The 26,985-nt window shown below is 54.8% G+C and overlaps 9 protein-coding genes across 9 annotated transcripts; 4 read left to right on the top strand and 5 right to left on the bottom strand.

Annotated features, from left to right (window-relative positions):
* Positions 1–34: 34 nt before the first annotated feature.
* Positions 35–4,041, bottom strand: P170DRAFT_453135 (chromosome segregation protein SMC). The gene is made up of 4 exons (XM_024851334.1): positions 3,862–4,041; positions 3,619–3,778; positions 460–3,568; positions 35–403 (listed from the first exon to the last, which is right to left on the bottom strand). The coding sequence occupies exons 1-4, from the start codon at positions 3,897–3,899 to the stop codon at positions 111–113; spliced, it is 3,600 nt and encodes a 1,199-aa protein (XP_024711212.1). The 5' UTR covers positions 3,900–4,041; the 3' UTR covers positions 35–110.
* Positions 4,042–4,205: 164 nt separating this feature from the next.
* Positions 4,206–6,061, top strand: P170DRAFT_433380 (serine/threonine-protein kinase RIO1). The gene has a single exon (XM_024848473.1). It carries the CDS (start codon positions 4,268–4,270, stop codon positions 5,978–5,980), a length of 1,713 nt encoding a protein of 570 aa, XP_024711211.1. The 5' UTR covers positions 4,206–4,267; the 3' UTR covers positions 5,981–6,061.
* Positions 6,062–6,783: 722 nt separating this feature from the next.
* On the bottom strand, positions 6,784–8,828 carry P170DRAFT_52584 (autophagy-related protein 17). Its single transcript, XM_024855252.1, has one exon. It carries the CDS (start codon positions 8,537–8,539, stop codon positions 6,878–6,880), a length of 1,662 nt encoding a protein of 553 aa, XP_024711210.1. The 5' UTR covers positions 8,540–8,828; the 3' UTR covers positions 6,784–6,877.
* Positions 8,829–10,091: 1,263 nt separating this feature from the next.
* P170DRAFT_343777 (F-box/WD repeat-containing protein) lies at positions 10,092–12,169 on the top strand (the record flags this gene model as incomplete). Its single annotated transcript, XM_024843422.1, has 2 exons — positions 10,092–10,412; positions 10,469–12,169. The coding sequence occupies 2 exons, from the start codon at positions 10,092–10,094 to the stop codon at positions 12,167–12,169; spliced, it is 2,022 nt and encodes a 673-aa protein (XP_024711209.1).
* Positions 12,170–12,726: 557 nt separating this feature from the next.
* On the bottom strand, positions 12,727–15,334 carry P170DRAFT_396680 (PX and BAR domain-containing protein). Its single transcript, XM_024846133.1, has 6 exons — positions 15,047–15,334; positions 14,698–14,981; positions 14,372–14,638; positions 13,239–14,297; positions 13,061–13,174; positions 12,727–12,995 (listed from the first exon to the last, which is right to left on the bottom strand). The coding sequence occupies exons 1-6, from the start codon at positions 15,135–15,137 to the stop codon at positions 12,900–12,902; spliced, it is 1,911 nt and encodes a 636-aa protein (XP_024711208.1). The 5' UTR covers positions 15,138–15,334; the 3' UTR covers positions 12,727–12,899.
* A 1,270-nt stretch (positions 15,335–16,604) lies between these two features.
* Positions 16,605–22,144, bottom strand: P170DRAFT_396677 (THADA/TRM732 family protein). The gene is made up of 9 exons (XM_024846132.1): positions 21,951–22,144; positions 20,910–21,871; positions 19,630–20,854; positions 19,342–19,570; positions 18,976–19,283; positions 18,399–18,919; positions 18,208–18,348; positions 17,531–18,156; positions 16,605–17,470 (listed from the first exon to the last, which is right to left on the bottom strand). Exons 1-9 carry the CDS (start codon positions 22,115–22,117, stop codon positions 16,640–16,642), a joined length of 5,010 nt encoding a protein of 1,669 aa, XP_024711207.1. The 5' UTR covers positions 22,118–22,144; the 3' UTR covers positions 16,605–16,639.
* Positions 22,145–22,355: 211 nt separating this feature from the next.
* On the top strand, positions 22,356–23,461 carry P170DRAFT_433376 (protein transporter TIM23). Its single transcript, XM_024848472.1, has 2 exons — positions 22,356–23,043; positions 23,102–23,461. The coding sequence occupies exons 1-2, from the start codon at positions 22,453–22,455 to the stop codon at positions 23,123–23,125; spliced, it is 615 nt and encodes a 204-aa protein (XP_024711206.1). The 5' UTR covers positions 22,356–22,452; the 3' UTR covers positions 23,126–23,461.
* Positions 23,462–24,269: 808 nt separating this feature from the next.
* P170DRAFT_443595 (arabinan endo-1,5-alpha-L-arabinosidase) lies at positions 24,270–25,494 on the top strand (the record flags this gene model as incomplete). Its single annotated transcript, XM_024850565.1, has 4 exons — positions 24,270–24,342; positions 24,382–25,287; positions 25,346–25,374; positions 25,435–25,494. 4 exons carry the CDS (start codon positions 24,270–24,272, stop codon positions 25,492–25,494), a joined length of 1,068 nt encoding a protein of 355 aa, XP_024711205.1.
* Positions 25,495–25,762: 268 nt separating this feature from the next.
* On the bottom strand, positions 25,763–26,458 carry P170DRAFT_422391 (uncharacterized protein; the record flags this gene model as incomplete). The annotated part of the gene is made up of 1 exon (XM_024847428.1): positions 25,763–26,458. The coding sequence occupies one exon, from the start codon at positions 26,456–26,458 to the stop codon at positions 25,763–25,765; it is 696 nt and encodes a 231-aa protein (XP_024711204.1).
* Between the last annotated feature and the right edge of the window lie 527 nt (positions 26,459–26,985).

The raw sequence follows: 26,985 nt of genomic DNA, 5'->3' as shown, positions 1-26,985 counted from the left end.
AGAAATTTGGCCCAACATTAATACGCCCACGCACTGAAGTCCATCCCAGCAACCGAGCAAGAAATGACATTTGTAAATCCAATCCTCATGACGCTTCGTTGCCTTGCCACTCACGTCTTTTGCTCCTCGACGAATTTAAGAGCCTCCTCCCTCGACACGACATCAATCGTACTGGCCTTCTGCCGGAAGCTGACTCCGTAGCACTTCTCGGCCACATGCAACATCTCCGGTCGGAAAGTGGTGCAGATGAACTGCCCGTTCGTGGAGTCGGAGATGGACTTCAACATCTGGGCGACGGCGGTTCGGTACTGCGCATCGAGGTTGGCGTCGATCTCGTCGAAGAGGTAGAACGGGGCTGGGTCGCAAGCCTGGATAGCAAAGACCAGGGCCAGGGCACAGAGACCTGTAATGCGATCGTTAGTAAATTGGTGCGATCGAGCCGATGTCGCAAGAACTTACTCTTTTGTCCACCACTAAGCTGCTGGATACGCTGTTGCTCGTCATGCTTACTGTTGAAGCTGACACTGATCCCGACTCCCACGTAGTTCTCCACGCTTTGCTGGGCCTCCTCGTCATCCGACTCAAGGGCATCTTCCTGTCTCATCGCACGGTCGGTCTTTCGCTGGATGATCAAGCGCCCACGTCCGGCGGGAACGAGCTTCTCAAAGACGTTGTGGAACTCACGCGACACCTGCTTGAAGGTTCGCTCGATTGCTTCGTCCTTTCTTTGGTCGAGCACGTTGATGAGGTCGTCGATGGATTTCTGGGAAGCTTCGAGCTCTTCCCGTCGCGATGTAAGCACCTCCCGCTGTTTCGTGAAGCTGTTGTACTGCTCAAACGCTTTCTTGTTGACATGGGAGTACTTCTTGAGACTCTCGTTGACCTTGTGGAGCTTTTTGACGACCGCGTTGGAGTCGGTGTTTTTATACTTGGTGAACGCCTCGTCCGGAAGAACGCCGAGATCACGGATGTTGGCGGCGCACTCTGCTGCCTGCTTCGTCAGGGCTGCCTTCTTCTGCATGCTCTTTTCCATGCGGCGCTGGTGCTTCTCGATGGACTTGGCCAGTTCCTCCAATTCTCGTCGTGTTTCTGCATTCCGCTGCCCAAGCTCAGCCACTTGAGAGTTGGTCTGATCGATGGAGTCATCCACTTGTTGAAGACGCTGGGCCAGCTTCTCCAAAGCCTTGTGGAGACGCTTCATCTCTCTCTGCGTCTCTTTCAAGTTGCCCTGGCTGTCGTCATCAGCCATGTCGAGGTCTTGGCCGACAAGCTGGTCAAGACGAGGGTTGAGGTTCTCCCGCAGCTCAACCTCGAGGATGGACTTGCGACCCTCCAGCTCACTACGCTGGCCAGACAGCTCCTGATGTTGCCGGCGGAGGTCTTGGGCGGCAACGTTGAGGTTCTCAAGACGGGCCTCCTCTTCGTTGCTGAGAGCCTTCTGGAATGGCGATTTGAGCTCTGCCTCGAACGCATTGACCTGGTCAGTCAAAGCAGCCATGTTACCCTCAATGTTTCGTAGGGCGCGTCGCTTGGCATCGAGATTGTCGATCTTCTTCTGGAGGAGATCGCGCTTGCTTCTCAACTCATGGCGAAGCGGTCCGCTGCTGTTCTGTACTTGGTGTCTTTGTTGTTCCAGCTTCTGCAATTCACCGACGGACTTGGTGACGATTTGGTCCAATTTCTCGAGTTCTTTTCTGATCTCCGTTCCACGGTTCTTCTTTGCCTCGTATTCGTCTCTCCACTTCGCCAGGTTCTTCACGGCGTCCAGTCGTGACTGTCGCGAATCGTGGAAACCACCGGTCAGGGCACCTCTCTTATCGGAGCGATCTCCTTCGGGCGTGATGGCATTGACACCGTGACTCCGGGCGTACTGCGCTGCCACCTGCAGGTTCGGACAGATGATAGTCTTGCCGAAGACGTGGTTGAATGCCTTGTCATATGCCCGGTCGTACTGTAGCTTCTCAATCATCGGAATGGTGTCGCTGGCTCGGGGCATGTTGATCGGCCTCGACCGCAATCTGTTCAGAGGCATGAAGGTCACTCTGCCTGCCTTTTCATGTTGCAGAATCTCCAAGACCTTCGTGGCCGTCTCATCGGTGTCGACGACATAATGGAACAGACTCTGTCCTGCCGTAACCTCGACAGCAGTTCTATATCTGTCATTCACGTCAAAGAGCTCGGCTAACGTGCCGTAGACACCCTCGATGTTGTGCTGGCGTTTGATTCTTCGCACGGCCGCAATTCCTCGGCTCGTGTTGTGGTCCATCATCTGAGAAAGATTGCGCTCGGCTCGATCAACCTCGTTGGAGGCATTGGAGAGAATTGAATCAAGCTTCGCTTCTTCTCTCCACAGCTCCTTCCTCTGGTCCATCAGCCGGTCTCGCTCATCCTTGGCGTTCTGAACCTCTTGCTCGACAGACTGAATCGTGTCTCCCCGGCCGTCAATTTGCTTGCGCAACCGTTCAGTCTCCGGCTCCAGAAGGGCAATTTCATTTTCAAGCTCCGCAATGTCTGTCTGAGTCTGTGATACCACCCCTTGCGCAGTGGACATGGAGGAGTAATTGTCTTTAATCTCTGCCTGGAGCCACTTGTCGCGTTCCGACTTGTTCTTGAAGCGTGAGTTCCGGCCCTGCTTTGCGTACAGACGCTGACGAGAGGTCTCGGCCTCAGTGAGCTGCGCCTTGACGGCATCTTCTTCGTCTTTGGCAGTATTGAAGCGAGGAATGAGGTCCTGCAGCTCTCCCTCGCGTTCTTTGATGGCAGCCTGGACAGATTGCAAATCTTCGTCATGGCGCTTTTTCAAATCTTGGGCGGCGGCTTGGTTGTCGGTAAGATATTTGGCCTGAAGTTCGACCTGAGCCAGGGTTTTCGATGCCTCGCGACGCTCATCCTCCAGCTGCGATTTGTCGACCTTCAGGAATTCGATTTGCTGCTTGCATTCAGCAATCTCCGCGTCTACCTGTGCCATTTCCTTTTCACCCTGGATAAACCGATCACGGTTCAGATCAGTATCCTCGACGCCCGTTTGTCTCTGCTCTTCCAGGTTATCCAGGAAGCTACCGATCTCTTGTTGCTCGCGCGAGTAAATGGTGTATTCCAAGCATCTTCGTTCCTTGTCCTTGTCCTGATAGTTTCTCAGCTCGTCCTTCTCCTCCTCGAGTTCGGACAGACGCTCGTTGATGAAGTCGAGGAGTTCGTCGATCTTGGATCGTTTGTTGTTGGTCTCGTGCATGATTTTCAACGATTCGGCACGGCGCGCTTCGTAGACCTGCGTCCCTGCCACTTCCTTCAGTAGATTCAGGCGCTCGGAGTCTTTCATGTTAGTCAGGGCCGTCACGCGACCCTGGGGCACGATATAGTAGGGGTTGGAGCGCGAAAAGCCGGCGGATTCGAGAAGGTTCATCACATCGGATTTGGTGGCGTTTTTGCGATCCAGCGTGTATTCGTCCTTTTTCAGGCCGATGGTTCTACGGAGAACAACCTCCGGCTTGCCGGTTGGGAATCGATCATCTGAGTTGTCGAAGATGATCTCCACGTAGGCCGACATTACGGCCGAGCCCGAACCCTCCTGTTCGATGTGAGCATTCGCTTGGTATTAGTCTTAGGGAGGACACGCACGTGGAGAAGAGCCTGCCGTTCCTCGCGACCCATGTGAGTGTAGGCATCGCTGAGGACGAATCGAATGGCCGCGAAGAAGTTGCTTTTGCCCGAACCATTACGACCGACAATGACATTGTGCTTGGGGGAGAACGGCTCGATGACCGTTTGATCCTTGTAGCTGTAGGAATACAACCAGACGATTAGTTCTGATGGCTTCGAGAGTTCCAAGCAGCTGTTCTGCACCCCGGGGGGGGAACTCACCTTTTAAAGCCCTGGATGATGATCTGCTTGACATACATGGTGACGAGGTACGCGCGAAACGGGGGGAATCAGAGCGTACACAGCAGTCAAAGCATCACGCAGCCAGCGGTATGAAGTCAGGGAGCCCGAGCCCTGGAAACGGAGCAGCAAGTCGAGCTAGTGATGAACGGGGGCTGAGAGGGACTCGTTGATTGATTGCGCCAGAGGACGCGCGACGCTCTTCTTTTCCCTACGCGTTTCGCCCGCGGGGTTTCTGCCGGGCGGTGGGCGGCGGCCTGGTCCACAGTGGGCGATTCGATCCCAATGGCAAAGACTTCTTTTTTTCTTCTTTCCCTCCTTCGACCCTCCAGTCAGCCTACGCCTTTGTCGCTGTCAACTTTCGTGTTTGCAGTTTCCTGAGTCGACCATGGCGTCCTCAGACCCTACTCAGGCTTCTGGTCTGGCAGATGGCCTGACTCCCTCGCACACCTACGTGCCTAACCAAGGGTATCTGAACGCTGATGGCACGACCCCCACCATGGCGGGGCAGGATCCCACGGCACAGGAGGATAACGAGGAGGACAACGACGAATACTACGATGATATTTTCGAAGAAGATGTCGACGACGAAGACTTTGCCGCCGCCAACCCGGCCGATCTCACCAAAGCCTACAACCGCCAGCGCAAGCTCAACGAACTCTCCGCCGATCCTAATGCGCCGAAATGGACCTACCCCAAGACGAACTCGCAGAAGCCGACAGTCAACACGCATGCGTCTGTTGATGACGAGATCAAGACGTTGACGCGCCACGCCAACAAGATCAAGCTGGACGATGTGCAATCCGGGCTGGCGGTTCGCGGTGAACGCGGTGCCGACAAGGCCGACCGAGCCACCTCGGAGCAGGTGCTTGATCCGCGCACACGAATGATCCTGCTCCAGATGATCAACCGCAATGTGGTATCGGAGATCCACGGGTGCTTGTCTACCGGCAAAGAAGCCAACGTCTACTACTCGCTACTCTTCCCCAATGACGACGACGCCGCGCCTCTGCACCGTGCCATCAAGGTTTACAAGACCAGCATTCTGGTCTTCAAGGACCGAGACAAGTATGTGACTGGAGAATTCCGATTCCGATCGGGGTACAGCAAGAGCAACAACCGAGCAATGGTGAAGCTGTGGGCTGAAAAGGAGATGCGTAATCTGCGCAGGATTTACTCCGCGGGGATTCCTTGCCCGGAGCCGGTCCAACTTCGTCTTCATGTCCTCGTGATGGGTTTCCTGGGGAACTCCAAGGGTGTTGCTGCGCCGCGCTTAAAGGACGTCGAGTTCGATGTTCCCAACCCGGAGAGCAAGTGGCGAGAGGTCTACGTGGAACTGCTCAGCTACATGCGTGTCATGTACCAAACCTGCCGCCTGGTCCATGCCGATCTGAGCGAGTACAACATGCTTTACCACAAGAACAAGCTGCACATCATCGACGTTAGTCAGAGTGTTGAGCACGATCACCCGCGCAGTTTGGAATTCCTGCGAATGGATATTAAGAACATCAACGATTTCTTCCGTCGCAAGAATGTCGATGTCCTTTCCGAACGAACCATCTTCGAGTTCATCATCTCCGCCCACGGCCCTACCACGCTGGAACCGCGGGAGCCTTTGCTCGAAGCCGTTGAAAAATTGTACACGGAGGCGGAGACGCAGGACGACGAACAACAGACCGCTGCGGAACGTGAGGTAGATACCGCTGTTTTCCGCCAGCAATATATCCCCCAGACATTGGAGCAGGTCTATGACTTCGAGCGGGATGCCGCCAAAGTCCATGCGGGTGAGGGTTCGGACCTGGTATACCGGGACCTTCTCGCAGACGAAAAGGCCGCCGCATCCGCTGCCGACAAATATGACAGCGAGGCCGAATCTGACGCTAGCGGTGGCATTTCTGTTGATGGCTCCGACTCCGATGACGATGGCGAGAAGGATCCGTTTGACAAGAAGGCTCCGCGGGGGCGACGCTTCGAAGATAAGGATGAAAAGCGCGATCACAAACAAAGGGTCAAGGAAGAGAAACGCGAGAAGCGAGCCAACAAAATGCCGAAGCATATGAAGAAGCGCCTTGTTTCCGGTTCCTCGAGGAAGAAGAAATAGATGTGGACTGCAATCTCGTTACAATATGGCAGGAAAATATGGAAGGATGGGGATTGGGTTTTTTTTTTTTTTTTTTTTTTTATGGGCAATGAGGGTTTCAAAAAGTTTTGGCTGCATATGATCTTATGAGATTCACGATTGGAATTATTTGACGGCAAGAAATGGTTGGGTGCATGACTTGGCATAGATATATATAGAGACAACCGAATGGACTCACCCCAGTTTTACAGCAAGTTTGACCATCCCATCTACTAGTACTAGTGCCGATGTAAAATGAAAAACCAGGGAAAATAGTTCAATCGAAACCATTTCAATGTTAAAATGTGAGGTGAATAGAAAAACCATTTGTTTAAAGGGTTGTTCTTATTTCTAGACATCAGTCCTCAAAGTTCAACCAGCAAAATCTAAGTCAATAGAACATGAGCTGAGTAATATGATTGTCTCGTGTGAAGTGAAACTTGTCTATGTAGATGGCTTTTGGATTGAATCTACTGAGTATTAAGTACCAACAAAATGGCCTATCAGAGCTCTCTTTGATCCTCATCCCAGACATCTTTAGCGAAGCAAGACACTTTACATTTGCAGATCTGACAGCGCGTACATCTCCGGTAAAGAGTATGCGTCTGGCACACGTGCAAAGTAGGCGGTTGCGAGCTAAGAGGTGGCCTGGACGTCGGTTTAGGATTCTTCCTTGTTTCAAGTTCATCATCTAGGCCGCAGAACATGGCAGTCGAGGTGCGATGGCCCAGCATCACATAAGCAGTCTGCATTGCATTTAAAAAGCACTGAAATGACAACTAGGTTCAACCGGAGCTTCCAGTGCTTCAAGAGAAGCGGAAATGATATATATCAGTAGTGAAGATTGCAAAATCGCCGTGACCAAGCGTAAGGTTGCTGTCAGGAGGCGAGTCGCATTTTGGCTCTCACTCGAGCTAAGGCTTGCTCGACGATGTGCTTGGGCAAATCAGGGATAGTTTCCCCGTCGCCAGCGGCTTGACTTGCCGGCACCGTCGGTTTTACCTCCTCGGTTTCAGGCGCCGGCAGTTCTTGCTGGTCATCCGCCTGTGCAGCGATACCCTTCAGGTCACCTCCGGATATGCGCTGGAATTCGATGCGCATCGGCTCACGGCCGATGCCCGGCCATATGTCAGATGGAAGATAGTCGCCCTGGTCCACACGGAATGTCTCGCGGGCATTGACATCTTCTTCGTAAAGTTGGTCTAACTTGTGCCTGCAATCGCGCAGGACTTTCTCGACACGCTGTCGCACATGTCTTCGGCGAGACACCTCGAGGATGAGACCGTCATAGGCATCGAGGAAGCCATCGTACAGCGAGTTGAGGTCAGAGAGCTCTACTAAACCGACTTCGATACGTTCGTGCTCCTCGCTCCATACGCGGGTAAAATTATGCGCCTGTGCAATGTACCCGGGCAACCGCGCAGAGGCGAGCGAGGAGATGTGGGTAAACACGCTGGTGGTGGCATTGTAGATGGAAAGGAGGGTGTCGCGCTGGGCTGTTACGTGGTCCAGGTCAGACTCCATCTCCGTGATGCGATATTGGATCTCCATCACGACATCCTCCGCCTCGGCTGCGTCTTTGATCAGGACATTCACCATTTCCTGGTACTCAGAGTCGCTGAGAGGATCGAGAGGGGCATTCAGGTTGGCGTTGATGCCTTCCTCGAAATTAGGCCCTCCACGCCCACTGACGTGCATGCCGGCGGGCATATCGCCGGTGATGGAACGCGCGGCGGCGCCTCCGCCTTCGGTGTGCTTGACCGCGGTCACGCAGAGATCAAAGTGTCGGACCAGAGACTCCAACAAATTAGCCATTTCCTGCGCGTGCATCTCCAGGGAATGCAGCATGGATGGCATGGAGGACAGGGAGGGCAAACTGGAATTGGATGCTGACGAGGACGAGGAAGCGGAGGATCTAGATGATGCAAGTTTGGTTGCAGCACGATAGTTTCCGAGCGCTTCCTTGATGGAACCGAGCTCCTCGTCGAACGAGGCGTTGGAAGAATCCAAGTCCCCTTGCGCAGCACTGGTCCGATCGATCGAGTGTTTTAGAGCGGCATGGAGCTCCTCGACGCCTCGTTCCTCTACAAAGTCATGCAGGCTCTTGGGCTCTTCATCCCCGGGGCGAAAGGAGGCATGGACAATCGTGTCTCGCAACAAATTTAAGGTCTTTCGGAGTCGCGCGTCGGCGGCATCGAGACTCTTCAGCACTCCGGCAAATTCCGAGCGACCCCGAAGAGACACATCCTCGACCTCGGTGCGGACATTGTAGAGCAGGCGCAGCTGGTTGTTCAGGCCGCGACGCAGGAAACCGGTGCGAGCAGACACCACGACGCTCTCCTCCAGCGTGGCGCGAGCAGCCGTGACGATCTCGTTGGCACGCCATACATGATTGATTGACGACAGCGACCGTTTGGCCGCGACCAGATGATTGATGAGTGTCGCCAGTTGAGGCATCGACGCGTCCCGGTCATCGGAGGGGTCTGGACCAGGGGCAGAAGGAGCGCCGCCCGAGCCGGAGGACGATTCGGACAGCGACATGGCGGACGACAATTTGGGAGCTTTCCTTCTCACAAATGAGGTTGCATCCGAGCGTAGCCGGGCGATTGATCCAAGGCGATTGCTGTCTCAGAGGGATCTAAGCGCCCAATGATGACCGACGGGGCCTCCGGACGAGATTTTGTGCAGAGCCACCAGGAGTATGCGGAATGGGACCGGATTGTCGTGCGAGGTGCGTAAGATGAGTTCAGAATCACCCCATAAGAGGCGAGGATCGAGAAGGTGGTGCCGAAATAACCAGTTCCAACGGGTCTCAACCGTCGGATCGACGGTCCTCAGGCAGCGGGGAGAATCTAGCGGTGAGTTTCGACGCGTGAGCCGAGGGGAACAGGCCTTTCCGGGATTGGGTTAAGGGCTGTGGTGATTATTCTCTTCAGTCATGCCCTCCGTTTCATCCTGACGAGGGTCACAGCCGGCGCAGCAATGGACTACACTCACGAGGGCCGATGGAATTGCGGAAGGGAAGGGAAATGCGCTGCGGGCAACGATCTAGAGCTTAGCAGTCCTCTTTCGTCATCGCGTGGGAGAATGATGACAAAGGAAAGGGGTCTGATTTACCGATGACTCCTTTTCCAGAATGCCAATGCCAGACCAGGGGGGAGAGAGATAGGTCAAACACGAGTGTCTTAGTGTCTTGGAGGGAATCAAGACAAGGAAACGGTAGAGCGAGAGAGAGAGAGATGGATGGCGTAACCGTCGGGCGGTGTTGGCGGCAGGCGGTGAGGGATGGACTAGCGATGGATTACTGGAACAGTCTTATTCTTACGAGGATCTTTAGCTATCAGGGTTACATTTAATATCAAGATAAGGTAGACTCATGTTGGTTTTGTCCCTTATTTTAGACTCCGTATGCAGGATCCAGAGAGCTCATCTTTCCAGCACAGTCTAGAATCCAAGTACTAACTATACCATACTGCGTATACTATGACGGATGGCGTGCGACCTCAGGCCGCCAGGCTCTCAGGCCCCCAGGCTGATGCGACGCCGGGCGGCTATGGCGCCATCGGCCCACGTGACCCCAGCCCGGCGCTTGCGTGATTGCGCTGAGTCCCCCGGAGGCGATTCCCTGCGCGATTCTAGATGGATTGCATAATTCCGGGGTGCCAATTTCTCGCTGGCGACTTTTTTTCTCCCTCATATATTATCCGCTACTTTCCCCCCGGTGGTTGCTGGCTGGTCCCATCCCATCTTGCGACTACTGCACGTCTCCCGCGCGGTCCTCAACTCTCTTTCTTCCTCCCCTCCTCCCTCCGTCGCTCTCTCGCCACTCCGCTTCTCCCCTCGCCTCCCCAGCCCGACCAACGACAATCTGCAGAAATTCGACCGTCGCCGGTTTCTCCATCATACTACACACTGCGGCCATCCCGGTGATTGCTCCGTCTTGCTCCAAAAGTCTGGGTTCGAGTGGCATGTGGACGGTGGGCACCTGAGTCCCGCGGATATGCGACTTGACAGCGAGACAGGACCGGCGCAGAACGAGCACGTCGCACGGCCGACGACCCCCAACCGAGATTCTGCGCGGGACAAGGCGCAGATGGTCATCCGTCAGACCTCATTCCAGTCCATCTTCGGCGGCGGATCTGAGAGCGCGGACGAGTGTGAAGCGGACGCCGACTCTACCCAGCATGGGCCCCACACCTACGCCGGTGCAACGTCGACTCCCGCAAAGCTTGCGGACGAAAATGTCGCCCCGTTTCTGGCGCGACACATCCCCGAACAATACGCCCCTTTAGGCTCGCGAATCGTCCAACCCGTCGAGATCAGCAGCGCCAACTCCAAGTACTGCTATCGCCACCGACCCGATCTCAAGTGCCGACGCCAAGCGGACGAACCCTCAATGGATAAGTTGCAGCGAGTGAGTCTGCCCGTCTACATTCACCTGCCCATCCGTGCGCGCTGACACAGAACCAGGAGCTCGAAACCCTCCCCCAGAGCGACCAGCAGGGCATCGCCCATGTCTGGTCGCTGTTCTCGGCCGCGCCGGCCAAGCACCGAAAACTGATTTTGCAGGGCATCATGTCTCAATGCTGCTTCCCCCAACTGTCCTTCGTATCCGCCACCGTGCGGGATCTGATTCGAATTGACTTTCTCACCGCTCTCCCCCCCGAAGTCTCTTTCAAGATCCTGTGCTACCTCGACACCACCTCGCTCTGCAAAGCCGCCCAGGTGTCGCGACGCTGGCGGGCTCTCGCCGATGACGACGTGGTCTGGCATCGCATGTGCGAGCAGCACATCCACCGCAAATGCAAGAAGTGTGGCTGGGGTCTCCCCCTGCTGGACCGCAAGCGTTTGCGGGAATCTAAGCGTGAGATCGAATTACGTGCGACCACCTGGGATATCAACAGCCGCTCTGCGAGCCTGGCTCCCTCCGAGGATGCCAGCAGCCAGTGCACCGTCACCGAGGAGTCGGGCTCGACCAAGCGAAAAATCGAGTCGAGCGACGACGAAGACGACACGGCGGCCAAGCGGCAATGTTCGTCGCTGGTGACCCGATCCGGCAACGACGAGGACTACTTCAAGACCCGATACCGACCGTGGAAGGAGGTGTACAAGGATCGGTTCAAGGTGGGCACGAACTGGAAGTACGGACGATGCTCGATCAGAACCTTCAAAGGCCACACCAACGGCGTCATGTGCTTGCAGTTCGAGGACAATATCCTGGCGACCGGATCCTACGACGCTACCATCAAAATCTGGGATACCGAGACTGGGGAGGAGCTGCGCACGCTGTACGGCCACGAATCCGGGATCCGGTGTCTGCAGTTCGACGATACGAAATTGATCAGCGGCAGTATGGACCGCAGTTTGAAGATCTGGAACTGGCGCACCGGCGAATGTATCTCGACCTATACCGGCCACCGCGGCGGTGTCATTGGCCTGCACTTTGATTCTACAATTCTCGCGTCTGCCTCCGTCGACAAGACGGTGAAAATCTGGAACTTCGAAGACAAGTCCACGTGCCTGTTGCGTGGACACACCGATTGGGTCAATGCCGTCCGAGTCGACACTACCTCGCGGACTGTGTTCTCGGCCTCGGACGACTGCACCGTGCGACTGTGGGACCTGGACACCAAAACGTGTATTAGAACCTTCCACGGCCACGTGGGCCAAGTCCAGCAGGTGGTCCCGCTCCCCCGAGAGTTCGAATTTGAGGATCACGACGCCGAATGCGAGAACGACAATCTCAGCACCGTGTCGGGCGATACCGAGCCTGCGTCCCTCCAGGCTACTCTGGGCCTGGAGTCGAACACCAACAACTTCCAGTCCTCTCCCTTCGGGCCTTCGTTTGACAACGGACGTCCCACGCCGCCTCGCTACATGGTCACCAGTGCCCTGGATTCCACCATCCGGCTGTGGGAGACCACCACGGGCCGCTGCCTGCGCACCTTCTTTGGCCACCTGGAGGGCGTGTGGGCCCTGGGTGCCGACACTCTCCGCATCGTCTCCGGGGCCGAGGACCGCATGGTGAAGATCTGGGACCCGAGAACGGGCAAATGCGAGCGCACATTTACTGGCCATTCCGGACCCGTTACCTGCATCGGCCTGGGTGATAGCCGTTTCGCGACCGGAAGCGAGGACTGCGAAGTCCGTATGTACAGTTTCCAAAGCTAATGTTTGTTTTCTTTCTTGTTCGTTTTTAATTTTCATGATTACGCGTGACCGGTCTCCCGCGGAGATCGTCGCGCTCTTTTCTTGTTTCTTTTATACCCCGATGGACACGAAAATCCTAACTGGCGCCGTCAAGTTTTTCCTTGTTTTGCGGAAAAGGGGTATCATTCGAGGATTTGTTTAGGGTTTATTTCAAGCGTCTCGGGTTCGGATTGGGAACAGGGTTCGGCGTCAAGGATTGAAATTATTCGTATCTACCTACATAACCATATACGCTTCAACGCAGTATCTAATAGATGATTTGGACTTCCACGTTTTCAATCGCATCTGCCCGAAAGGGCATCTAGTCAAAGTAGCCTTATGCCGGGCTTTTCCTTGCTAACACTTCGGGCTTTCTAAGAGGTGATTCGGCTTGGCCGGTATTGACTGGATAAGGGGTCGGGCCGTATAAAGACCGGCCAACAGATGGTTTTTGGGCATGTCCAGAGGGCGAACACTCAGTAGATCACCCGTGTTAAGGCATGCCAGCCTATACTAATGTCGATTTCAATTGAAGAATTGTCATTGAAGCCGAGGGCTAGATTCCTAAGTCATAGAGACAGCCCTAGTGATCAAAGAGAGCAAAGTCCTGCCAACCAACGCCCAGCGTTCTCGATCTCCACGTCTCTAGAAGGGGAGAAAGAGTGGAAGGAAAATGAAACTAATTGGAACCCATATTAAAACACCGTGGAATCTAGCGAACGACGATCTTATCAACCTCGTCTTTGGCCTCCGTCCATGTCTCGAGATTTTTCCGGGCCCAGTCAAGGTGGCAGCGCGCGTAGGAAACCTAGAGAAGCTGGTCAGTCTTATCCTAGAACAGGGACGGTTGAACTAAAGCCATATAAAACGTACCATGTATCGTCGTAGATCGGTCTCCTTGTCCTTCTGAAACCGCTTCAAGTCCTGCAAGACCCCCGTGCTGGCGTCTTTGACGTCGTTCTCGGACACTTTCAAGGCTTCCTCCAACTGCGAATCGATTTAAGTTAGCATGGGTTGGAGGGATTGAGGTTGCAAGGGAAGGGCCAAATACCTGAATTAAACTCTCCCTAGTTTTCCCGATCTGATCGCGTCGGGTTCGCTCCGGGTCCACATCCACAAAGCCATGGACGGCATGGCTGATGCGACCAAACAGCTTGTTGCTCATGAAGGTTCCGCTGGCGGTTTTGCGGTGGGCTGGTGAGGGCTGTCCCACTTCGGGCCTCCGCGGCGGGGATGCCGGGGAAACGGCCTGGTGAGATCCGATCGACTCGCCGTGAGTTGGAGGGAAGTCCGAATCAATGGAAGCAGTATCCTCCGGTCCGGGGGGTTGTGCCTCACCCTCATGGGTGCCGGGAGCACTGGTGGCTGACGAGGTAGACAAGGATCGCTGAGGTTTGGTTCCTGCGCCGTGGGGAGATGAGCGATTGAGATATTGCTCGATGCGCTTGGCCTCCATCTCACTTCGCTCCAAGGAGTCCAGGAGGGTCCTCTTTTTCGCCAGCTCGTCTCGTGTCATCTCCTCCTGTACCCGCTTGAGAACGCGGTATCGCAAAACGCTCCGGACGACGCTGGCAAACTGGGCACTTTCTCTCATGGGCTCCGCGAAGTTGGCGCCCAACGAAGAGGACAGCTCCTCGGTTTCGATGTAAGACGTGTCCGCCGCCTGGCCGACTCGCTCGATGGCCGCGGCGACAGTGGGCGACTGTTCCGACAACGAGAATCCATTGTACCGTGCCCCCAGCTCCATGAGATCCGCCGATAGAGAAGAGAGATGCGCCAAAGTCCGTCGGTTCACCTTCTCAATGTTGCCTTGAAGAAGCAACTCCAGTTCCCGGGTGGAGGCTTCGAAGTTCACAAAATAGGGGTCAAGGTCCTTTTCGCTCAACTTGCGCGATTCGGGTGGGAAGCGACCCAGAACATCGGGACCGGGTCCTTCGGTGGTAGGAGACGTGCCCGCCGACGCTGGACCAGATGCGTTCTTGAGTTTCGAGGAAGTAGAGGGAATGGGCAGCCAAGCGTGTGCGGCCGTCGGGTTTGCAGGATCGAGTGGCGGGGCCTTGAGATTATTCTTTGGCACCGAGGATGCCGGATGGGAATGAAGAACCTCGTTCTGCGGCAGATAGTTAGCACAGAGTTGCATAGGGGAGACCACACGCAGGCCCCCGTAGCTGACGTTGCACATACCCAGCTCACGTTAGGATCCAGAAACCTCCACCACACCCCATCCTCGCGAATCTCCTTCATTGTCCGACATCGATTCAAAAAGACGGCCAGCATTCGCTTCCGGAGTTCAATGATGGCCGTGTCTTCTTTGGCTTTGGTGGGCTTTGCGGCATAGTCGGCCATCGTGTGCTTCTCGGGGATGGGCGGAACGACGAGGGTGGGATGGAGATTCACCAAGGTCTGGCGCAGCGAAGCGAATTCCGAGTACCGGCGGCGCACTTCCAAATCCTGGAATCCATCGGTTAGTGTGGATGCCTCAAGCCGCGGGGAGTAGATGACTGGCATACCCCGGTCCGTATGGTGTACACGATGTAGCCCCCGCCGCTCTCGTGGTTCTTCCCGGCGTCGGTGATGAGGATGGGCATGTCCTGATTCTCATACAAGATCTGCTCTATGCGGCTATCGTACACGCTCTTGCGGAGGTAACCCTGACCCGGCTGCTGGGTTCCGTAGGCATCGTCATTATCGTCGTCATCGCTGAAATCACGTTGTCGCTCCAAGTAATCGGGCGGGTCCTGGGTGGACGCTCGGCTAGAAGGCGACGGAGGGGTGTACTCGCGGTCATAGAGAGCTGCGGAGGTCAGACGGTGAGCCAGCCGAAAGCGACTCGGACAATGCAATGGATTGGAATCTTACGGGAGGCAAGAGTTGCCGAGTGGAGGGATTCGGAGAGATGCGCCTGCTCTTCGAATGCGCCGTAGGGGTTGTTATCCTCGTCGTTCCACATGGTGGGCCGAGAAGCTGGACCAGGCAGCCTGCAATTCCAGGAACCGCGGGAAACCCAATGGAGTCGGAACGAGAGGGGGGAGCAGCGAGGGGACAGAAGGGCGACTGGAATTCTAGAAAGCAGCGCGGAGTGGGAAGGGGTGAGACGAGATGCACATCAATGGAGACGACAAGGCAGCCGAGTCGAAAGAGGCTGGGGAACAATAAGCAAAGGAAGGGAAGGGAAAGGAACGGCGGAGATCCGCGGGGGGGAAAGAGACGTCACTGACTGCGGCTGCCGGCAGCGACCACTTGCGCATTCGCTTTTGCCGCGGTCAACTGGTAGTTCACTATCTCTATACTCCCGTATTCTACACGCAAGAGTCCACCCTCCGTGCTCACCACGCGCTCTCCGGCTTCCTCTCCGGGTGATCATTGTCCTGCTGCTCCTGCTGGGTCAGGCCCGGTCCGCTGCTCACATTAGATCCCCATTCGCCTTGCCCCGAGCTGCTGTTCCCATCGGCCGTCCATCCCGACGCTGAACCCGCCGCCTGCTCGCCTTCGCTGTTCCAATTGGTACTCTCGTTCTCGCTGGTTGGTCCTGCCGATCCTGGCGCCGAAGGATCGGCTGTGGACGTAGCATCTACTCCTCCCCATTCGTCATCGTTCGTGGCAGCAGTAGTCGCCGTCATGGTAGACGTCGTAGACTGATTGACCTCAGATTGCTGCTCGGCGGGTTCAGGGTTACCCCATCCTTGTGAGCTGATGTCTGGATCTGGATTGGAGTTGTCGTTCTGGTTGTATGTGTTGGTATTCTCTTGCGTGTCCTGCTGATTGTCCGAAGACCAGCTCAGTTGCTGTGATCGTTGCTTCGGTTTCTGCGCTTGCTTCTTCCCAGTGCCGGCCTTGGCCCCTTGGTTCTTGTTCTTCTTGGCCTTTGGAGGCCGGGAGGTAGGAGGCGATCGCCCCGGAGATCGTTCTTCTTCTCTCACTCGTCGTGGCTGCGTTGCTCGACGCTCCAGTCTTCGTATTCTCACGGTGGAATCGGCTTCGAACAATCGTTCTCGGACCTCGGAGCGCCAGCGGAGGGAGTAGAGCCATCCGCAGGCGCAGCCGAAGAGAGCGACGAGAACGACGATCGCAATGACGACGTTGTTGTTCATTTGAGGCAGGTGGATGAGATCTATTAAGCGGATGAGTGAACTGATGAGCGTGGCTTTCTGGATGAACGGATTGCCTGGAGGGAAGGGGACCTTTTGTTTCTGTGACTCTGCGATTCTGGGAGTGTTGCTGCTCTGGGCTGGGTGAAAGATGCGTACAGGATGATCAAGAAGTGTAGGGATCCAAGGAGTGAGCTGGGGTAACGAGGTGAAGTGAATGGGGGGCAATGGCAGTGTGTAGATGGGGTTGCGGTGCCCTCCAGCTGAGAGCTGCACAAATATCGTGGACCGAAATGACCGGACAGGAGCCCAGAGGAAAGGAAATCTTTGTCTATAACTTTTATCTAAACCAAATCATAAGATATCATGAAGCATCCACTGCACGCCGAATCCTAGAGAGCCAGTCAACATGCAACGATACCGCCTTCCCATGCATGTAGAGCAGCTGTAGCTTCTCCTTCAACGTTGGTCCTTCACCCCCAAGGCTCCTGGAAGCAGGGAACCCGGGCGACGCCATCACGGCCGCGAGATTAATGAGACGGACACCCAAGGTAAAGGTTTCGGGTTTGCTGGTCCAGCCTATAAATCCGTCCTTGCCCGACCCAGCACCGTCTACTGCCAGCTCGATGAGATACGAAAGTCCGTCGGAAACCCATTGAGAGACAGACACAGTCAAGCGGTCGTCATATGAGCCCTTCGTCAGTCTAAGCAGTTGTCCGGACCATCTTTCGACTTCGCGAACCTCGTCGACGAACAGGTTTTGTTTCTCTTCCTCGAAAAGGGTGGTGCTTTCTTGCCTGTGCTCGGAAATCAGGTCGGACACTGAAGACAGGCGCTTCCTTTGGGTTGATCCTCCAATTCGAGTTTCTTGACCTGTAATGTACCGGATCACACGGGCGCAGAGCGTGGGTGACCCCGAGTAGTTGTCAACGATGAATTCGGAAAGAAGATGACTGGCATTGAAGGGCGACAGCGTCACGGCCTTGGAGGACGTGACGGAAGAATATGAGAGCACCCATGAGGCGGTCAAGGCGGCGAGATCACGCAACTCCTCGTCATCGTCATTCAGCATGTCATATAGGATCAAATACGGCTCCAGGAAAAAGCCCTCGGCAACGGGGGCCTTGCCCGGGGAACGGAGCACACGCCCGAATGCGGTGATGGAGGCAACTGCCGCGTGGCGAGTTGTGAATTCCTTTCGCGCCGTTAGCCAAATGATTGCAGGGAATCAACATAGAAGACAACTTGGACTCACTGTTTCCTCCTGCATCGCAAATCGAAGCTTGATCGTCCACCTAGAAACATCTTCCTGCAAGCTCCCACTTTGATTGGAGATGACTTTGGCGGCCAAGAGACATCCCTGAAGACGCAATTCCGCATCGGATCGATCACGGTTCCAGATGGGTGCGTCTGAACCAAGGTTTATTTGCCTGTCCAGAGCATCCCATGGAAGTTCGATCCCGTGGAAGTTGTCGCGGCTGAAATCAAGCACAGTCTCTAGGGACGATGCCAGACTGGCAATGGCCGATGACTTGACATCGCCGGGATAATCTCCCAATATGACGACCGAATAAAGGCGAAGAAGAGTATTTCTCTTTCCGGTGTTTTCACCAAATGTCTCCTGCACCTGTTCAAGTAGCCAAGCACCAGCGTTGGCATCAAAGCAAGAAACCTTCAGGATGAATGTCTCCAGTTCGTTGGACTCATCCGTACCGAGCCTCCGCAAAACCGCAGCCCATGACAGTGCTCTTCTTAGGAGAGAAGCTGCACGCGTCGTACTCAATGATTTCCACGAAGGATGGGTGGAGTCAAATATAAAGTCCAGGATATCATCGAACGAGTGTGCGTCGAAGATATCGTTCAGAGTAGCAAAGAGAATTGCTAAAATGAAGTCTTAGCCAGGGGTTCGGTATTAAACGAAGAATTCCTTACTTTCGGAGCCGGAGTCAAGACTTTTCACCACGGTCTCGGTCAGGACCTCCACCAGAGTAGTGGCAACAAAGGGCGATTCGGCAAGAGTGAATACCATCGCAAAAAAGTGTTTGATAAACGACGACAGCTCATCAGCGTGTTCTATAATCGCGTCAGCAAAGGGGTTTTGGCTTCAGCACAGGCAGACATACCGTTCCAGAGGGAGTTGGAGACAAGCGCGAATCTACGTAGCGCATACTTCACACAAAGCGCCTTTCCATGAAGCAAGTCTTGTGCTTTAGACTGTGCGTCATCGTCAATCAGCGATCTAACTTCCTTGATGATATCAGAGCGATTCAATATCGATGCATATACTCGGGCTGCATGCTCCCTGATACCCCAAACGGGGCTGCTGAGTTGTGTCTTGACCAGTCCGAGAATCATCCGGTCATCGACGTCGTAGACATTAGGAACCTTTTCAGCAATGAGCTCCAATGCCGGGAACACACGTTCCGTAACAATGGAATGGTCATCCTGTGCCGCAATATTCCGCGTGTCTTCCTCAGTAAGGAGAGTCGACAACAGCTGGATCAAGCCCGGGTATTTTTGGAAGGAAACTCGAGCTCCGGGCTCTGATCCGGATTTACCACCGAATCCTAGGCCAGTTCCGGTGCGACAAATACGCGTTAGTAGAGCCCGGAAGAGCATCAATCCACAATTACGGAGTGCCCATCTGTGTTAAAGTCAGCCTTACGCTTCACGCGCGCATGCTGCTTCTCTAATACTTACATAGGAGACCCAATTCGTTCGGCGGACAAGGTCAACGCAGGCATGATAAAGGCTTCCGTGAAAGCCCCAAACTTGGTGTTTGTGAAGATGTCTTTCAGGCAGTTCATAGCATGAACTTGAGGTAATTCCAGGTCTTGCTTGTCACTATGGGCGGCTGGTAAATGTGAGATCTCGTGAAGGTCATCGACAACCTTTCGAAACAGTGGTCCTCCCGGCTTTGCTGACACGATACCGGTGATCAAAGCAGGTAGACCGGCCGACCGACGTGTCAGTTTAGAGGCTGCTTCAAATATAATCTTTCTGGCATCCTATTCTCGGAATATTAGTTCCTGCCATGGCAGTTCAACATGAATTGGAACCACCCACCTGGTACCATCGAGTCGGAAGGTCTGCAACTTCTGGATCGCTGGACTGGCCGCACCGCAAGCAGCAAGTGGCGAAAGTTTGAGAGACAGTCGAAAATGCTCCTCTATGACGAAGTTCAGCAAGCTGAGTAAAGCTGGTTGTTCCGATCTTCTGGTAGTCATCGTAAGTCAACCCCGACGACCCTTGCGGGCCATATGTAGAATTGACAAGCGTCGCGTGAAGAAGGAGACTGCCCGTGTCAGTACAGCGTGGTTAAAAGATAACACATTAAAAGAGGAAGATATGTACCTTGACTCGCGCAGAGCACGCCAGGAGTAGGACAAAATATCCTTCGGTCCGACAGAGAGCCCTTCGGCGGGCTCGTCACTATGGCCTTCGGGGGAATCGATGCACAGCACAGGTTTCACTTCATTCCAGATTTTGTCGCAAATAGACACAATCCTCGCGTGTGTAGACCTCCAGTTCTCGTAGTTTGGCGATTCAGGGCCCGATATGAGGGCATGGAAGTCTGTGGTTGAAACGATATACCTTAGAGCAGAAACGTGTCCGTGCAATGGTGCATCGCGCAGGTGATATTTGACAATCGCCCCGGATAGAGAGAGTTTCGCTTCCAGTCTCTTCAGAATAGCATCGACCACGCCGATCTTTGTTTCCCACCACTGCGAGGCATCTATAGAAGAAGACTGCGCCGCACAGAACAGGATGTGATACAAACGAGCAACGGTGTCCGCATAATCCGCACGACTGGTCCGGCTTGCCATTTGCTCTGCCGTGTCCAGCGCACCTAGCAGCTGAGCCTGGTCTGAAGCGTTACTAGCCAATTGTACGCCATCGCCGAGCAAGAGATCGCGCGGAAACAAGTTAACAATCGAGAGAGACCTGGCTCGGACTTCCTCAAATGGGTCCAGAAGCAGATCAACCAACAATCGTAAGAGATTGGGCTCGAAGACCTCGGTATTGAATCTCCATTTGGTGAGATTCCCTTCGCTTTTGCTAACGATGCTACCTTCAAAACGGGCATCCAGTCCAGACTCCAAAAGGAGAATCAACGTTTTCAAAGACGTGATATGACGCTGATAGGATGCTGTGGGCTGAAGGTCTGCCTTTAGAAACTCCAGGTACTCCGTCAAACAAGCTCGGGTTTCTGGATCGTCACGCGCATAGTTGGGAGGCTGTTTCTTGTTTGCGGAAGCCATCACCTCGGCCCAGTTTTGCTCACTACTCATGATGCCACCTTTGAGGCGTGGAATCAATTTACGGATAATACTCAGTATCTCCCCGCGAGAATAGGCGTCCGATTCGGCGTGTAAGGAAGGGAGGCCCTTGAGGATGGCTCTCATGGTGGCCGACGTAAAGGGTTTGGTAGTGGCGTTCGCCGTGATCAGAAGTGACAGGGCAGCTATTCTGATGCTGAAATCTCGGTGGAAGAGAAACTGTCCGATCACTTCGCTCTTCAGAATGATGCCTTCATCTGCTGCTCCGCCTTTGGCAGTGGGACCCTTGGGGGAGGTATCTAAAACATGGTAAGAGGCGACGCTTCCAATAATATACAGAGCATATGCACTTACGATCTTCATGTACCAACCCAATCTTCTTCGCCATTTGCAACGACGCAAAGAGAAGAGAGAGTTCGTCGACCGGGGCATCATGCATGTCTCCCGTTAAGAGGTTCTCAAAAGGCAATTGGTTTAGAAAGCCTCGGAAGCCAATCGGGTCGATACTGAATAAGGGATGGAGAAAATAGGAAGACATGGGTTCCAGGAGATGCATGTTCTGCAGAATAACGTGTCTAACCGGGGCCACCCAGACTGACAACAACCCTTGCACATGCTCGCGGGAGTGACTAGTCGGGGGCAAGGCTTTCACTTTCTGGAAGAAAGCTGTCATGGTATCACCCGGGCCTGCAGCCAGCTCGAAGCTTCTAGCCTGGGCCACCAAGGCCAGCACAAACACTTCTGCGGCTGGTCGTTGCGACTCAAGGGTAGCAGGCCCATCATCGGAGGTCTTCTCGAGAAATTGGGTTACGTCTATCGCGAGAGCTTTACAATCCTCTTGGAACAGAGGGATCCATCGACCGGCATTTTCCCGCAGCCAGCTTCGAACCATCGTGGTGAGCTCGACTGGCGGGAGCGCATTCTTGCGGACCAAGATCTCCAGCGTAACGAGACACGCCTTGAGCTGCGAACGACGTTCGTTCAACACGATGCTGGGCAGCGTCGCATCGATGATCTGCGACTTGATGAATTGCCGGTCATGTTCGGCGAGATGCTTGGTTAGTAGAGCTACCAAGGATTCCAGCAGCTGCTTCATCGGCTTGGGCTTTCCGTCCTTGAAGCGAACCAAGAAGACCTCGAACACCGACATCCATGTCTCGCGCGAGAGAACCAACTGCCTGGTAGCCTCGCATTTGGAGATCCGCGCCGCATCGAGGAATGCGCTCACGGTGTTGCAAGACACCGAGGTATGGCCATGCGAGATCGACGCCGTCGCAAAGGTCTTCAGCAGACTCTGCCATACACGGCTCACTTGTCTATTGCCAGAGAATTAGGACTCCACGTTCGGCGACACATTTCCTCTCTCCCCTCCACACAGAGCCACACGACACTTACTGGATATCCTCACAGGACTGCATGAATCGACCCAGCGGTCCCTTGCTGATCTCCAGCATGGTTTTCTCGGGAACGACCTGGATGCATTGCGCTATGGCGTCCATCTGGAGCGACCCCGCGTCGCCGGGGGCGCCGGACATTGCTTCACTGGCCATCTCCTTACCCATGCGACATGCCCGTAGCCAGTATAGAAAGACTCCAGCGGCACTGCAATCCCCGCGATCGCAATTTGCCTCTTGTGGATTTTCCCGGCGGGGCGCCCAAAGCGGCCTAGCGCCGGGCAAACGCTGTTCCGCCATCCGCCGAGCCGCCCGTGACTCGCCGGTCACGGGGCTGAAGTTTTTGTTCGTCGACTTTCCTTCGACATCTGAACTGACCGAACTGACCCTGCGCCGGCTGGCAGACTCGACCCTCTCGTCCCTCCTTGTCTCTGCTTCTTGACTGTATTCTTTTAATTTAATCCTTTTCTTTCCTCTTTTTCTTCTTCTCCCCTTCCGTCATAATGTCCATCTGGGATTCGTTCAGCGGCCGCAAGCAGCCCAAGGGCCCCGAATTCGACGCTTCGTCCGCCCCCGATGCCAGCTCCTTCTTCTCAGATGTCGCCATTCCCGACCCGACGCAGTTGCATCCTCTGTCCGGCCTGAACCAGGACACGCTCGACTACATCACCCTCGAAGATTCCGCCCTCGACGAGCTCCCCGGCTCGCGATCAGTCCTACCGTCGCGAGGATGGTCCGATGACCTGTGTTACGGCGCCGGCACCACCTATCTCGCCGCGCTGACCGTGGGAGGAGCCTGGGGGTTGGCGGAAGGATTGAATAAGACCCCCGCGACCGCACCCCCGAAGATTCGACTGAACGGTGTCCTGAACTCGGTCACGCGGCGAGGCCCGTTCCTCGGTAACTCCGCCGGCGTGGTGGCGATGGTATACAATGGCTTCAACTCCGGGATTGGCTATGCCCGCGGCAAGCACGACTCGGCCAACAGCATTATGGCCGGTGCTCTGAGCGGAATGCTCTTCAAGAGCACCCGGGGTCTGAAGCCGATGATGATCTCCGGCGGGATCGTGGCGACGATCGCCGGTGGCTGGGCGGTTTGTGCACCCGGGCTTTTTCTCGTCGCAACGCACAGGGTCGCTAACTGAGGAACAGGTCGTGAGAAAGAGCTTTTTGTAATCGCCAACGAGCCCGAATCCCTCGCGGAACGAACCGAGTTCACCTCCTTATGTCCACCGTCGTTTTCAGCCAAGCGGGAGGGTGTTGTATTATCTACTTTATTTTCCCTTGTTTTCTCTTTCTTTGGTTCACGCTGTATTAGAACGATTCCTTTTTCGTCCCGACTCTCTTCGCTCCGGCGCTCGAAGCATCTTGATTTTTGCACAAATTCCCCATGGGTGGGACCGGCATGGTAATGGGTTTTGATAGCTTTTCCTGTACATATAGCGGTCTCCTGCGGTTTTTAATGAGCTGGGAGCTCTCAATGAAAAACATCAAAGGTGATTCTGGTCCTGGCGGTTGGTTTATACTTCGCGTAGTCTGATCTCGGGCAGGCGGTCGAGAATAAATAAGCGCTCCGCTCCACTGTGCGAACGTGTCGTGGAACGTGAGAATCTCTCCCATGGCGTCCATGTTTACTCCATCTCCTGGCCAGGTATCCCAGTCGAAATCCCGACTTCCGCCAATGGGAGAATGCAGATCAGGCACGGCTCTGCAATCACGTCATCACGCGAAGTGCGTCCTTCCGTCTTCATCCCTTTCCCCTTCTCTCCATCTCTCCTCTGGACACCTTTCCAGTCGCGTCATGTCTCTTGTTCCCTGTTGACGGCGGTAAATGGGTTTCAGAGCACGGACTTAATTAATTATGGACTCCTCGGCTCGCCGTGGTGAGACAACAACCTAAATGATCCCTCTGTCTGGCGGTCTAACGTCTATCAGGAGGCTTGATAGTCATTCCTGCGCAGGGATCAAGACGCTCTGACAGGCCGTAAGAAGTCCCTGGCTCTTCAGGAGTGCTTGGTCTATCGTCAACGACCGTTCCATCTTGTCGCAACGGCAATCCCAAAAACGCCGCGACCGGAGTTGTCGAGATCGTGTCGAGATCAAACAGAGGCATTGAGCATGTCTACACTGTACTTCAGAATACTCCAATCTACTATTTTACACTGAAACCTAGACGACAACACTTCCTGCCAGAATGGCTACCAGAAACACTCAATTCCCGACATTCCAATGTCCCTTCCCACCATCCCGGCCTGGGGCCGGCGATCCCGGAGTAGACATTCGATCCTTTCGCTATCCATACTTCCGGCGCTGGGCCAAAATGGCTCTTCTGCTGGGGTTATTCATTCTGGTTACTCTTGCTGTGCGCCGCTCATTCTTGTCTTCTCGCCCTGGTCCGATCCCGTCGGATCCTGCACCACCGGTGCCGACAGAGGCCTTTGCGCCAGCTCATGGAACCGATCTGCGGATCCATGATCCCAGTATCCTGAAAGTGGGCGATACCTACTATTCGTACGGCGTCGGCAAGTACCTAGCCATCCACCAAGCCTCGAGCCTTGATGGCCCCTGGGAACAAACCGGGACCGTGCTGGGAAAAGACAGCGTCATTCCTAAGGGCGACCGCAATGCCCCATGGGCCCCGACGACCATCGAATTTGACGGAACGTTTTATTGCTACTACTCCGTCAGTTACGCCGGATGCCGCAACAGCGCCATCGGGGTCGCCACCTCCAAATCGCCGGGCCCCGGAGATTGGACCGACCACGGCAGTATCGTGCAATCCGGCAAGGGGCGCGGATCAGCCAAATACCCTTACACTGTGTCCAACGCGATCGATCCCAGTGTTTTGGTTACCGACGACGGTCAAGGTTACTTGACCTGGGGCAGCTATTGGACCGGCCTTTGGCAGGAGCCCTTGTCGAAGGACCTGCTTTCCGTCGTCAGCGGCGAGCAATCCGAGGCGCGCCATCTGGCCCACGAGCCACGCGCCATCTTCCCCGGGCGGAGGAACCCCAAGAATCAACTGTGCGGAGACCCCACGGGCGGCCATCCGGTCGAAGGCGGCTTCATCTCCTATCACGCGCCATACTACTATCTCTGGTTCAGCTGGGGAAAGTGCTGCAAATACAACCCCGAGAATCTGCCGAAGCCGGGAATGGAATATCAGATTCGAGTCGGGCGGTCGGTTTCGCCGCGTGGGCCTTTCGTCGATCGGACGGACCGGGATCTGGTCGACGGTGGAGGCGAGGTCGTGTACGGTTCGAATCGAGAAGTGTACGCTCCCGGGGGCCAGGGGGTCCTGACGGAGGATGGGACGGATATCCTGTATTATCACTACTGTGAGTTGGTTCTCGCCCAGACGAGGTGTCACAAGGGTGCAGCTAACATGTTCAATAGTGAACACGACGATTGGATATGGCTTCTGGGTAAGTCGGTCAATGACTCAGGTACTCCGTGCAGATAAAGTGTTCTAACATCCCATTTAGGAGGCTCGACTTGGTTATAACCCCCTGGAATATGTGGACGGCTGGCCCGTTGCCGCATAGCCGGATGATAAGACGATAGACTTGATGACCCCGATTGCATACATTGTTAGGGTAGAAGTTGTCCGGAAGATGGTCAGCTGAGTATTAATTAGAATGTTTGTAGTATGTTGAATGCGTTGAATCTAGATACAAAGTAACATAAGACAGAATCCCAAACCCAACAACGCCCTATCATTCTAGCAGAACAAAACCCACAGCAAAGAACAAACATGCACTAATCATCAGTCGTAATCAATCAGACATCGATACCAGATTCCGCACCGATATCCTAATCATTCAACACCCCACCCCTGCGAAACGACGTCCTCGCGCGATTCACGCCCGGCCTGAGACCGGCGAAAAGCGACGAGCCCGACGACGACAACGTGCGAAACGTCGCTACCACCGTGTCGGATTTGCGCTTTGGAGGTCGAACCGGCGTCTCCGCCTGCTCTTCCCGATGAGCAGGAACATTGTTGACGCGCTGATTGGACTCCTCCGGACCGACAGCAGACTTCGAGTCAGGTTCTCGCTCGAGTGGTTTCACCTGATCAAACGGATCATCCTGGGACTCGGACCCAGGAAGGGGCGTCAATGGATATTCCGGGTGGGTCGCGAGGGGGGTCGAAGCCTTGGGAGTGGCCGGCGAGGTCGTGATGCTTGGGCCCAGATCTAGAGTGCTGATGTCGCTGTTGTCGCTTTCCGGTCCGTAGCTCCATCCGTCAGCGTTCTCGCTCTCCTTCTTGGCCTCCCGTTCCTCGGGTTTGGAGGCCGCGGAGTAGTCACGAGGAGTGTATGCATCTGTGGGAGTGATGTCCTCGGACTCTTCGTTTCTCTTGAGAGGCTGGATCGTGGACGTCGAGGAGGACGGCGACGACGATCGGACTTCCTCGCGCCGGTCATTGGGGCTGGGTGACTTGAAAATCGAGCCAGAACCCGAGGAGTAGGAGCGAGAAAAGGAAGTGAGAATCCGTGGGAAGACCATATTGAAGTTGAATCCTGCTTGACCCTGAGATATAGAAGATCGAGAGATAGGACTAGTGGGAAATCACCCCTGGCTACCTGCCCTATCGATCTCTTTATACCCCGACCAACACATACCCACGAGGTAAGCAGAGACGACTGGCGTTAGAAGTGCCTGACTATCTCAGATGATTGGCGCAACACGAAGAGCGCAAGGCACGTTGCCTGTGATTCCTGTTTCCATGCTGTCGCGGGGTCTCCGGGATAAGATTGTCAGATCATTATTACACATCATGGACTGGATCTTGTGAGAGCACTGGGCAGTGCTCAGTAAAGTGCTCTGTGTGCAGGGTGGCTTCGCATGTCAGTCAGGGCTGAGCTCCTCGTCTGCGCGCATTACATTGGACGAGACAGAATCAATGTGGCGAGGTGTCCCGGAGACATCAGTTGACGGTTCTTTGTCAAGTTATAGGGCTCATTCGAGAGGGAATCTGATCTGAAGGAGATCGAAGAGGAATCAAACGAGGAATGCGTCATTCGATGGGATCT

This window comes from Aspergillus steynii (assembly GCF_002849105.1).
Source record: "Aspergillus steynii IBT 23096 chromosome Unknown P170scaffold_1, whole genome shotgun sequence".
Lineage (NCBI taxonomy): Eukaryota > Fungi > Ascomycota > Eurotiomycetes > Eurotiales > Aspergillaceae > Aspergillus > Aspergillus steynii.
The sequence above is the reverse complement of the archived record's forward strand: the minus strand, read 5'-3'. Positions and strand labels throughout refer to the sequence as shown.

What these genes read in the sequence shown, in the direction of transcription:
- P170DRAFT_453135 (XM_024851334.1), bottom strand. Translation starts at nt 3,899, where the DNA reads ATGTATGTCAAGCAGATCATCATCCAGGGCTTTAAAAG. An exon ending in ATCATCCAGGGCTTTAAAAG is followed by an intron (nt 3,779 to 3,861) that starts GTGAGTTCCCCC and finishes GTATTCCTACAG; the next exon opens with CTACAAGGATCAAACGGTCA. An exon ending in GCTTAGTGGTGGACAAAAGA is followed by an intron (nt 404 to 459) that starts GTAAGTTCTTGC and finishes ATCGCATTACAG; the next exon opens with GTCTCTGTGCCCTGGCCCTG.
- P170DRAFT_433380 (XM_024848473.1), top strand. Translation starts at nt 4,268, where the DNA reads ATGGCGTCCTCAGACCCTACTCAGGCTTCTGGTCTGGCAGATGGCCTG.
- P170DRAFT_52584 (XM_024855252.1), bottom strand. Translation starts at nt 8,539, where the DNA reads ATGTCGCTGTCCGAATCGTCCTCCGGCTCGGGCGGCGCTCCTTCTGCC.
- P170DRAFT_396680 (XM_024846133.1), bottom strand. Translation starts at nt 15,137, where the DNA reads ATGTGGAACGACGAGGATAACAACCCCTACGGCGCATTCGAAGAGCAG. An exon ending in CTCGGCAACTCTTGCCTCCC is followed by an intron (nt 14,982 to 15,046) that starts GTAAGATTCCAA and finishes TGACCTCCGCAG; the next exon opens with CTCTCTATGACCGCGAGTAC. An exon ending in TGTACACCATACGGACCGGG is followed by an intron (nt 14,639 to 14,697) that starts GTATGCCAGTCA and finishes GATGGATTCCAG; the next exon opens with GATTTGGAAGTGCGCCGCCG.
- P170DRAFT_396677 (XM_024846132.1), bottom strand. Translation starts at nt 22,117, where the DNA reads ATGGGTAAGGAGATGGCCAGTGAAGCAATGTCCGGCGCCCCCGGCGAC. An exon ending in TGGGTTGGTACATGAAGATC is followed by an intron (nt 20,855 to 20,909) that starts GTAAGTGCATAT and finishes ACCATGTTTTAG; the next exon opens with ATACCTCCCCCAAGGGTCCC. An exon ending in CTCCAACTCCCTCTGGAACG is followed by an intron (nt 18,349 to 18,398) that starts GTATGTCTGCCT and finishes ACGCGATTATAG; the next exon opens with AACACGCTGATGAGCTGTCG.
- P170DRAFT_433376 (XM_024848472.1), top strand. Translation starts at nt 22,453, where the DNA reads ATGTCCATCTGGGATTCGTTCAGCGGCCGCAAGCAGCCCAAGGGCCCC. An exon ending in CGATCGCCGGTGGCTGGGCG is followed by an intron (nt 23,044 to 23,101) that starts GTTTGTGCACCC and finishes ACTGAGGAACAG; the next exon opens with GTCGTGAGAAAGAGCTTTTT.